Source organism: Petaurus breviceps, unplaced genomic scaffold, assembly GCF_028583685.1.
Source record: "Petaurus breviceps papuanus isolate PSGF00001 unplaced genomic scaffold, PetGlider_PUasm1.0 173, whole genome shotgun sequence".
NCBI lineage: Eukaryota > Metazoa > Chordata > Mammalia > Diprotodontia > Petauridae > Petaurus > Petaurus breviceps.
Window position 1 is genome coordinate 30,642,931 of NW_027185759.1, and position 12,000 is coordinate 30,654,930.

Here is a 12,000-nt window from a genome sequence, read left to right on the forward strand (position 1 = left end):
TTTTATAGATAAGGAAAGCAAGACTGAGGCAGTTTTAAAGTGGCTTGTCTAGGGTCACACAGCAGGATTCAAACTCAGGTCTTCCTTGATCTGACTCTGCTTCTGATTAACCTCTGAGCCTCAGTGCCCTCATCTGTAAACAGAAGAATACTTGCATGACGTCCCTCCCAAGTGCCGTGTCAGTAACGATGAGTTGTTATTATTAACAGAAGAACATTTTTTTTATTTCTGGGGTGACAGAAGTCACTGGCATCCACTCTTGTCAAAGTGAAGGCTTCTTCTGTGATGGCAGTTGAAATGCTCCAGCTCCTCCAGCTGAGGTGCTGGGATCTTCCATCTTTGGAGCCCTAGCTCTGAGAGCATGGGCAGCTTGGTCAAACCGTGTAGCAAATGTCCAAACCACAGTCCACATTCCCGAAAACTGGCCGGCCGAAGGCTAATGTCCAACTCGGTCAGCTCCTTCAAGAGCGGCACATTGTGACTAAATGTTGCCCAGCCTTCATCCGAAATGCTGTCATTATAGCTCAGATCTAGCTGTTGGAGTCTGGTGAGATGACCGGTTTGTAGAGCAGATGCTGAAAAAACAGAAAGCACTATGAACTCGGGGAGGGGCAATGAGCATTAGCAAAACATGGGGTCTAGCCTCTGACCCATGTACATTATGAAACTGGGCAAGTCTCTCCATCTCCCCGGATCCTAGGAAACTCTAACACTGAGTTGGGATGTGCCAACTGGCTTTGGGAGGAGGAATTTCCTCCTTTGAAAATTGTCTATCCCAATGAAATCATGGGTCCAGTCACTATCCCTATCTCTACACTATGTCAGGTTCTGTGCTGGGTGTTGAGTCTCTACCCTCAAGGAACATATATCCTTTTTTTCCCCCCTAATTTTTTTAATTAAAAATCTATTTCTCTCTTTCCTGACTCCTTATCTCCCATTGGGGGAAAAATAAAATTAAAACAAGATCCTTTTAACAAATATGTGCAGTCAAACAAAATAAATTCCCAAATTGGCCATATCTGGAAAGTACATCTCATTCTATATTTTAAGTCTGTCTCCTCTTTGTCAGGAGGTTAAGTAGCATGCTTCCTCATCAGTCCTCTGGGATCATGGCTGGTCATTGCATGGATCAGAGTTCTTAAGTCTTTCAAAACGGTTTCTCTTTACAATATTATTATATAAATTGTTCTCTTGGCTCTTCTCACTCCACTTTCCATCAGTTTATAGGAATTTTCCCGGATTTAAATGGAACCATTTGCATCATCATTTCTTATAGCTATTACATTCATACGCCATATTGTTTTAGTCATTCCCTAACTGATGGTTACTCCTTTAGTTCCCAGTACTTTGCTAACATAAAAAGAGCTGTTATAAAGATTTTTGCACATATGAGTCCTTTCTTTTTCCTTTGGTCTCTTTGGGGCATAGGCATAGTGTTGGTGTTGCTGGGTCAATGGGTGTGTACAGTTTAATAACTTTAGAGACATAATAGGGGGCTTACATTTTATCAAAAGAGACAACATATGTGTGTATATGTGTGGGTGAGTGTGTGGGTGTGTGTGAGCTGGGTGCCACAGTGGATAGAGTGCAGGACTTGGAGTCAGGAAAATTCATCCTCCTGAGTTCAAATCTGACTTCAGACACTAGCTGTGTGACCCTGGGCAAGGCACTTCACCCTATTTGTCTCAGTTTTCTCATCTGTAAAATGAGCTGAAGAAGGAAATGGCAAACCACTCTAGCATCTCTGCCAAGAAAACCCCAAATGGGGTCATAAAGAGTCGGCCATGACTGAAAAAAACACTTAACAACACATATATGTATATATGTTTATGTGTCTGTTTTGTGTGTATGTGTATACATATGTATATAAAATCCATACAAAAATGCAAGATGATTTGCAGGGGAGGCACTAGCTGCTGGAGACAGGGTAGATCAGGAAAGACTTTGTGTCGAAGGTAAGGAAACTAGGGATTTTCAGTAGAAAGTGGGGGTGAGGGAATATATTCCAGGCATGGATGGCCTAGTATTGAGTAAGAATTATGCAGTAGTTTCTTCTTAGATTATACCTTCATCTTGGGGTCTGAAGGTACTTTTGCAACAAAACTGCTTCCTTCCTTCCCTCCTTTCTTTCTTTCTTCCCTTCCTTCTTTCCTTCCTCCCTTCCTTCCTCCCTTCCTTCCTTCCTTCCTTCCTTCCTTCCTTCCTTCCTCCCTCCCTCCCTCCCTCCCTCCCTTCCTTTTTTTATAGCCTGGAAATCAGTGCTTGTTAGGGGGTTAGGGGTGGTGAGAGCTGCAATTTGGATATAGCTATAGGCATGTAAGATAAAGATGTTCAGATCCACTCTGACCTTTCAGTGTGATTAGGGGAAATTCTAGGGTGATCCAGGGACAAGAGAGGAGTTAAAAGGAATTTATTATCTAAACTCCAAGTTGGCTTGGTGGAGCTCCTGCTGAGGGAGAAACAAAGAGTCAAAAGCACAGATCAGAGAAGTTCTTCCTGTGCTTACTGTGTGGTGCTGTGGGTCTGACTCATAAAAGAATAGCCCAGAAGCTTTGAGAGAAGGAGCGCACAAGAGCTATAAACCCCTCTGGGGAAGAAGCCACTTAGCTATGGTGTAACAAACAAACAGGAGATGGCTGCAGCAGCACCGACGGTGTTGGCTGAAAGGCGACCTCCTCCAGGACAGCTTTATGTTTGGGTTGGAGGGATTAAGTTCCTTCTAGCGGAAGAACCACATAGATCGTACTTAGCTACTCTGAAGGCTGCAAAGCAGGGCTGGCAACCTTCGTCCAGAATTCCTACACCCAAATTGTTGTCCCCTTTTAAACGACCATCTATACATGTACTTATACACATATCCATGCATATACATATATACATACATAGACACACATGCAGGCATACATACATGTATGTGTGTGTATATCTAGAGAGATAGAGCTACCCACACATAAAAACACACACACACATAACTACGGGGTAAAGCTGGCAGGATAGAGTTGGTTGTCTTGTGACCTGAACCCCTTTATTCTTTTCACATACCCTCTCAGACTATTTTTGCTTTGTTGTGGAATGTCTTCTCCTTCAAGGCTGCCTTTGCTGCTCATTTTAAACAGATTCACTTCTATAAAAATACTTTGGTGGGAGAAGAGAGACCAGATAGTCTGGGAATATCCCCCAGCTCCCTGCCAGCCCCCTCCCCAATTCTTCTATTTGCATGCATGAACATACCACAGATATCAGACATGTTCCAGGTGATACAAACACAAACTATATCTCAGTTTCAGAGCTAGAAGGAATTTTTATTTTAGCATACACCCTCCTTTTACTGATAAGGAAAGCTGAGTGACTTGTCCAAGAGTCACTCAGTAAGAGTCAGTTGCAGAGCCAGGAATCACACCTGTGCCCTTTGATTCCACACTCAATACTTTTTCTGCATAATTTCCACAGTTATTGGAACATAGGCTCTAGGTGCCAGGACTTCACTGTGATAGGTAAACACATACCCAGGACAGCCATATCTTCATCGACCAGGGAGCAGCTTCTCAGTCTTAGCACTTGGAGGGCAGCTGAAAGCTCCAGAGTCTCCAAAAGCAGATTTAGGTTTCCTCCAACATACTTATTCCAAGAAAGGTCAAGTATCTTCAGGGCAGGGAGATACACGGAGGCCTCAGCTGAAAAGGTATACACATGAACAACTCCTGTTTTCTTGGAGCTTGAGTTAAAGAAGTGTGCTGGGATCTAACAGGTTAACACAACTACTTAATCTCTGCTTTCCCTTTTCTGTAAATACTAGCTCCAATTCAAGGTTATTTATTTTGATTTAGACATATTAGGAAAATAACAGTATAGGTTTCAAATAACTGCTCTCCCAGGACTTATTTTCCTCACTCATCCTCTTTTAGGTGGAAGAGACAAAGACCTAGATAACACATTTATATCAGAAATGCTTTTGAAGAGACTGTTCCTTAAGGCTCTGCCTTAGTCAAATCTTCTTAGGCAATTTGCTCCCTACTCCTAAAGACAAGGGAAAAGTTACTTCAGGTATGATGACACAACTTTCATCCTGGTAACATGCACATGACTATACAAACAGAGTACATACAGGATAAATAGGAAAGAATTAGGAGAGCAAAGGTACTAAAGTTGAGAGGAATTGGGAAAGGCTTCCTGGAGAAGGTGGGATTTTGGCTGGAACTTGAAGGAAGCCAGGAGACAGAGACGAGGAAGGAGGGCATTCCAGGCATGGGGGACAGCCAGAGAAAATGCCTGGAGGCAGGAGATGGAGAGCATTGTGTGAGGAACATCCAGGAGGACGATGCTGCAGGATTGAAGAGTACATGGAGGTTGGGGTGTGAGGTATAAGGAGACTTGGGAGGGGGATGCCAGTTATAAAAATGCCAAACAGAGGCTTTTATATTTGCTCCTGCTGATAGAGACACTGGAGTCTATTGGTGGGGGAGGGGTTTGACATGGTCAGACCTGGGCTTTAGGAATGTCACCTTAAGAGCTGGATGGAGAAGGAATTGGAGTGGGAGAGACTGAGGCAGGCAGACCCAAGCAGCAATGGTCCATCATCGCAATGGTCCAGGAGCGGGGGCAGTGTCAGAGGAGAAAAGGGGGCATAATGGGGAGGTGTTACAAAGGTAAAATCTATAGCCCTTGGCAACAGCTTGGAGATGGGCGGGGTAGGGGCAATGAGAGATGCTGGGGAGTCTGGGATGATTCCTAGATTGTGAGCCTGAGGGTTGAGGAAGATGGTGTTGTCTGCTACAGTAATAGGGGAGGTAGAAGGGGGAAAGATACTGAGCTCAGTGGGCTCAATTGGCCCCCGGGCAGGTACAATTGCACCAGGAAAAGAATGTTTTCTTCCTCAGAGAATATGGCCTCAATACCTGAGGCATAGCCAACCCCCAAGTTCCCAGGAGAATGTGGGGAGGGGGGGGGCAGGAGGGGAATGCTGGGTAGTGGCAGGGAAGCATCCATTTTCAAGGTGAGACCACTTATGAGGAAAGAGCATGCCCACATCACCGAAAAAGTGAGATGCCCTCCCCGAGGCATGTCTGTGGGGCACCTGCTTACCAAGCGCTGTGAATGCTTCTTTCCCTAACGTGCAGCCATTGATGGCCAAGGCTGCCAACTCTGGTAAGAACCGCAGCCTGCTGAGGAGATTTTCTGAAGCGCTGCCCACCTTCTTGTTGGCCGACAGATCCAGCTCCTGAAGACTGGACAGCAGAGGGATGACCTGGGCTTTTAAAATATCCCAGAGAGACATACGCATGAGTGGAGTGGGGAGAAGTAGCAAGGTCTGCTACTGCCCAGAGGCTGGACATTGTTCAGAGCCCCCCCCAAGGGTCCGATCCAGGAAACCACCATTCACTCTGCGCAGTGCGGTGGGAAAATGAGCCTGGTTTATTCTCATCTTCTCCAAACATAGCAGGATGAGATTAAGATCATTCTTTGTGGTTGGTTTCCAACAACTTTTCACCTGACAAGAAGGCTGTCCATTAGTGATGGTGCAGACAGAGGTAGAGACCTAGGATGAAATTCTCAGGATACTGCTGGGAACCAAACTTCCCTATCTCTTAAATCATCCTTTTGGGAGATCAGAATGAGAACATAACTTTGATGACCTTTCCTTATCCAAAGACACTACTAGTTGTGACCCTGGCCAAGTCACAGGCTTGCACTCTGTGGTTTCCTCATTAGTAAAATGAGTTTTGGCCCAAAGGTCTCTTAGATCCCTTCCAATTCTAATGGTCCTGTGAAGTCTCAACCTGTCTGGACCTCAACTGCCTGGTCAGTAAAATGAGGCTTCCAGTCTGGTGGCTTTTTAGGTCCTTTCCAAATCTGAAATTATCGTCCTGTGATACTGAGGCATAATGGAGGGTGGATGGGAAAAGCACCTACAATGTGCCGGGCACTGTGCTAAATGTGCTTTGCAAATGTCATCTCATTTAATCCTTGCGACAGTCCTGGGAGGTAGGTGCTATTATTATCCCCATTTTACAGTTGAGGAAAGTGAGGCAGACGGGTTAAGTGTCTTGCCCGGGGTCACACAGTTAGTGTCTGAGGCCAGATTTGAACTCGGGTCTTCCTGAATCCAAGCCCCAGTGCTCTATCCACTGCACCATTGTGTAGTAGGTCAACTGTTAGAATCATAAAGGCCTAGGTTCAAATCCTGCCTTTGATATTTATTAGCTATATGGCCATGAGCAGATTACTTAATATTTCTAAGCCTCAGCTTCCACAACTTTAAAATGGGGGTCCTCCCACAGTAAATGCCCTTGCCTCAGGATCCCGGTGGCTTCTGCTTAATTTGGGGGCCCACCCTGCATGCACACAGCCCAGATTGCTGCCATGGCTTGGGGCAGAGGAAGGAGGAAGTTCCAATGCAGGAATGAAAGGGGGTGACTAGTGGTCACTGGCCTAGGTGTGTGGAGCTCCCTCTCAGCTCTTACTCAGAGATGCTACGTCCTCTTCCGATAAGGAACACTGGTGAAGGTCCAAAACCTGGAGATGCCCAAGATGAGCCAAGTGGGCGGCAGAGTCTTTAAACCCTCCCCCCACCTCCTTATTGCTGGACAGGTCCAATGTCCTTAACTCAGGCAAATGTCCAAAAGCAGCACCTGCCAAGGAAAGAAGAATTGCTTTCTGACACCCTGCCAGTGATGAGAGAATGAAAAACACACTTTCTCGTTTTACATTTTGTTAACTTCGTTTCCTACAGGTCACTTAGCATGGAACAGCAATAGGGAGAGGCTAGGTGGTTCAGTGGATAGAGCACCAGGCCTGGAGTCAGAGGGACCTGGGTTCAAGACATGACCTTGGATGTTTGAGACCCCCAGAAATTATTCCCAGATCGAATTATCTCTCCCTCAAGTCTGATGCACGTGAGGAATACACTCCCTCCTCGCCTCCACTTGTCACACCTGGAGATGAGCCTCTCAGACCTTAGCGAGGCTGGTCCTTGGACAAGGACACTCAGGCCATTGCTAGGTCTGTACTTCCCAAATCTGCCAGAGCTCACGCCCCAAGAACAAGCATTCATTAAAAATATGCTGTGTACTGTCAGGAAGCCAGAGTGACCTCCACACCAGGGTGAGGCATTCCGAGATGTTAGAGAGGGATCTAAGACCTGGGAACCATTGGTGGGGGTCTCAAATGTCAAAGGTCATGGCTTATTTCAAGGACTCCAAGTAAGATGAAAAATGATTCAACCATTTTGCCTCACCTAAAATCTGGACGCTGCCTTGAGTTAATCCACAGGTCTGTAACTTTAATACTTTCAAGTTTGGGGTATTTTTCAGCCCCTGCACAATGCTAGTTAGACTGCAGCCAATCTTTCTGTTTATGGAAAGATCCAACACTTGGAGACTTGGCATCCGGGGTAGCACCTGACCTGGAAAAAAAGGGGAAAAAGCATGGATGATGAAATTAGTTGGAATAAAGTGACAGTAGGAAGCTAATTGTATTTTTTAATTCAGGGAGGAGGCAAAACCCTGCTGATTCACTTTTTTTTTTTAAAAGCAATCGGGGTTAAGTAACTTGCTCAAGGTTACACGGCCAGTTATTTTTTTTGTGTGGGTGCTGAGTATCTGAGGCTGGAACCAATCCCAGGTCTCCCGACTCTGGGGCCGGCGCTCTCACTCACTGCGCCACCTGGCCACCCCTTCTGCCGATTCACTTTTGATGAACCACCTAACCCTGGGAGCTCTCCTGCCATTTGCCTTTGGCGCACTTTTCCCAAGGGCCACCTACCTACAGACACTGCGTCTTCTGCTGTGAGGTCACAGTCCGTCAGCTTTAGGATTTGGACCTTGCTCCCCTCTTGGATTCCCTGGAGGACCTGGCTCAGGTTTCCTCCCACATTATTGTTCCAGGATAAATTGAGTTCTTCTAGGTCTGGGGTGTTTTTAAGGGCTTCTCCTGTAAGAAACTAGGCATGAATCCAAGTCAACTTAGTATTCTATACAACTTGGTGGGGAAATGGGAAAAGAAGCCCAAAAGAAGCCCCCAGGAACTCAGTTGGGTACTGCTTTGAGTTGCCAGGATTGGAAGTGAGATGGGGCATTCTGCTGGCCCACAGAGAGATTTAGCCCACTTTGATTCCATGGATACCATGCTTATCTGAGCCAACAGTGACAGAATGACAGAGTATTAGAAAGGAGTGGACTGACAGCAGTACAGAGTAGTGGTTGGGGAAATCCTAGACAGGATGCTTAGAATGTTCCTAAGGAACAAAACTACGGAGAAGGCAATGGGACAGAAAGGGATTCCTAGGCCTGGGGGGGTGAGAAGCCCAAGGACTTCTCAGCTGCCAGGGTTGGGGCAGGGAGGGAAGAGCAGAGGGAGCAACTAGGCCGGCAAACATGTTTCCTTGATGAGTGGAGGTCAGTTCAGCAAGGCAGCCTATGAGGAACCTGGAGAATATAGAATAGTTATGTTTTTGACAGGGAGAAGAGTGAATAAGCTAGGTCTGAAGCATGGGGCCTCACCACAGGAGGGCAGACAGAACTAAGATGCAGATTATGTGGGTACAACCAAGGCCACTGAGGGTCCGGCGCCTCCATCAGAGACCACAAAGGGGAAAGAGGCTTCTCTCTTTCCAGTTTCTCTCTCACTCATTCAGTTAGTTGCTGAATCCTTACCTCCCCGTGGGTCCTTTATATTACCAGTGCCACTAAACTAGGTCCAGACTTCATCATGGCTCGCCTGATTGAATGTAAAAGCTTTCCAACTGGTCTCATTGCCTTCAGTTTCCCCCCTTTCTAATCAACCTACACACATCTTCCATATTAACTATTCTAATCCATAACTGATCATGGTGCTTTCCTACTAAAAAAACTTGAGTGGTTCTTCATTGCCTACCAGATTCTTTAGTTTGGCCACAAACTGCTCTGTCAGATTTCCCCTTCACGTATTCCACACGATAGCCAAACTGCGTCCTTCATTATTCATTCCCCCAGTTATTTTGTGCTTTCCCACTTCTGTGGAGTTTTGGTTAAGCTCTCCCTTAAACCAAAAGTATTCCTGATGCTTAGATCTGCTTGTTAAAATCACTACTTTTTATTCCATCTTGTTTTTTGTGTATTGTGTTCCAATTAAAGTAACCCACTCTCTGTGTTTTGTTCTCAAGGTTCCATCTCCTGAGTATGGCAATAAACAAGACGGTTCCCATATCTGTCATGAACTTTCTCTTTAATTCTGTCACTTAGAAGCTGTACCTTCCCAAGTACCACTTCCTATACAAGGCGTTTTCTACTCTCCCCTTTACCTATTAACTCCTCCTTTATAGATTAATTCAAGGAGAAGGCATTGGGAATTACAACACTGGTCCACTAGTGTGACCAATGTACTCTCTATCTGGCACATATTATATACTATATAAATGCTAGCTAGTTATTATTTATTTATTGCTATTATTATCTCTTAGAAACACTTTGTATATACTTGTTTGGCAGCAGCATGGATAGATAGCTAGTCTTAAAACTAGAAAACCCTGGATTCAACCTCAAAGGCCTATTCTTTTTTTGAAAAAAGAAAAATGAGAGCATGAACACAATGATCTTTCTTTATCGGTAGACACATCCTGACTGAGTGACCCTGGGCAAGTCACTTTTCAGTGCTCTAGGCAATTCTATTAAGACTCTAAATTGTAGAGAGTGTGCTAACTGGTTGGCAGAGGGCATTTCCTCTTCTGGGAGTTCCCTAGATCAAGAAAATAGAAGATATCATCTTGTCTGTAACCCACCAAGAGAATGTAAACTCCCTCAGGGCAAGAATGGTTTTATTTTGGTATTTGTATTCCCGCCCCTGCTCCCCCCCCAGCACAATGCTTGACACAGAAGAGCTGTTTTTTTTTAAAATTGAATTGAACTAGATTCCTTGCTCAGATGCTACCTTTTTTTTTTTTTAAGCAATTGGGGTTAAGTAACTTGCTCAAGGTTACACAGCCAGGTGTTTCTGGGTGGGTGCTAAGTGTCTGAGCCCGGATTCGATCCCAGGTCATCCTGACTCTGGGGCCGGTACTCTTACTCGCTGTGCTACCTGGCTGCTCCAGATGCTACCTTCTTTATGAAACTTGTTGATTTCTCTCCTATGCAGCCACCATCTTCAAATATGTGTTAATAGTTTTTTGTGTTTCTTTCATCTGTCTCCAATTAGAATGCAAACTCTTTGAGGGCAGAGACACTGCCATTTTCATTTCTCCTCCAGTGCCCCAAATGGTGCCTTGTTTATTAAGTAGGTGCTTAATAAACTTTTCCTTGATTTCAATTCATTATTTTTGTAGTCATTAAAGGAAAGAAATTCTGGTAAAAGCATGGTAGAATTCTAAATGTTTTCCTGGTCATCCTGATCTGGGGGTGATTGGTATAGACATAAGGGCTCTGTGATTTCAGATTGCACTGTCCCTAACTGAGAGTTCTCCACATTTCCTCTTTCAAGAAAATATGCATCATACCCAATGCTAAGACATCGTCAGCCGTGAGTCTACAGTTACTCAGTTGGAGATTTTTTAACTTCCTGACATGATGAATGTGCAGCATGATTGGCTTGAGAGCTCCACCTATGAAGTCATTCCAGGAAATATCCAGTTCTTCCAGGTCTGGGAGAAGAGGCAATAAAGCAGCTAGGAGGAAATAGAAGACAACAAGCATGTGTATCAAATTCATGGGTATCACTGGACAGTAATTATTCAGCTGCATGTATATGCTGGGCTAGAGTGACCTTGTTATTTTTACTGAACTGCCTTTCTTTCACTTTTTTTTTATCCTTTCTGATAAGGGGTTACTGTAGGTGGGGCAGGGGAAGGATACATCAGGAAGTGAAGGTGATATAAAAACAAAGATACAAATTTTATTAAAAAACTTGTTCATTTCGCACTGACTTTTGTTGTCGTTATAATGCAAGGTAAAGTAAGAAGGGTGGGGTGTGCTTTTATTTCCTGCAGTACAAACAGTGTGTTTACTCTGTATTTAATTCCTTGAGTAAATAAGCATAATATAATATTCCTCCAGAAGATGTATATGCACAGTGAAGAAAACAAAATCAAGAAACACAGTGATTGCAATAATGTAAAGAAATAACACTAAAAGTCAGCTGAACCTCAATAAAATGCAATGACCAGTTTTGGCCCCAAAGAACAGATGTTGAAACATATTGGTCCTTCTGTAAGTATAGAGGTTAAAGACTATGAGAGAGGAATATTTCAAATGTCATTATATTCATTGGCCAGTTCCTGATTATGCTATCATATTTGGTTACCCTTTTAGTTGGGTTTTAAAAAATTATTTTAAAAAGTTAAGAATTTGACAAATATCAACAATCATGACATTGTCATATATAAATGACAGGATAGGATCCCTTTGGCCAAGGATTTGGAATGAATAAAGATGGTGGTAGTGAATCAGGGCAGAAAGCCCCAGTGTTCTCTGACTCAAGAATTAAAGGAGCTATGATTGTGTCTGAAAAGATAGTCTCTTTTATCCTGAAGAATGGGGAGATGTGAGAGGTAATCAAGTGTACTATGCAGGATACATTAAGTCAAGCACTATTGGAGAGAGACCCATCGGGGAGATGGTATGAGAAGGCAGAGACTGCCTAACTCCCAGTGTCACGGTCTCCTCGAACAAGCGACTTCAGTTGGGACAATCTGGGAAGTAAGGAGAGGAGGACATTGTAACTTGCACAAAAGGACTGTTAATTGGGCTGAGTTTAAGCTGGATAGAACCACGCCAGAGTGCTGTGAAACAGAGACAGAACTTAATGAATTCTACATTTCCAAACTTTTCCTCCTCCCCTTATCTTCTTATTCTCTCTTTAGGGAGAGATAAATCTACTTTACCATTTCTTGTTCACTAAGGTTGACTTTCTGTTTTGCCACTTATTTTAAAAGAAACCTGTTTGTCTGAGACCAGTGGCTGTCTGTTACACTACTGATTTTTGTGTACGCTTCAGGTTTTAAATAGAGCTGAGAGAGACGCAAGTAAGTGGCAA

General features: G+C 44.1%; 1 protein-coding gene across 1 annotated transcript in view; it reads right to left on the reverse strand.

The window, feature by feature from the left end:
* Nucleotides 1–204: 204 nt before the first annotated feature.
* LRRC31 (leucine rich repeat containing 31) overlaps nucleotides 205–12,000 on the reverse strand; it is a 23,804-nt gene continuing 12,008 nt past the window's right edge. Inside the window, exons 4-10 of the mRNA XM_069083664.1 lie at nucleotides 10,466–10,633; nucleotides 7,762–7,929; nucleotides 7,235–7,402; nucleotides 6,462–6,629; nucleotides 5,083–5,250; nucleotides 3,507–3,674; nucleotides 205–575 (exon numbers count right to left, since the gene is read on the reverse strand). Coding sequence (XP_068939765.1) covers nucleotides 244–575; nucleotides 3,507–3,674; nucleotides 5,083–5,250; nucleotides 6,462–6,629; nucleotides 7,235–7,402; nucleotides 7,762–7,929; nucleotides 10,466–10,633 — 1,340 coding nt within the window. The 3' untranslated portion in view covers nucleotides 205–243. The remainder of the gene's footprint in view (nucleotides 576–3,506; nucleotides 3,675–5,082; nucleotides 5,251–6,461; nucleotides 6,630–7,234; nucleotides 7,403–7,761; nucleotides 7,930–10,465; nucleotides 10,634–12,000) is intronic.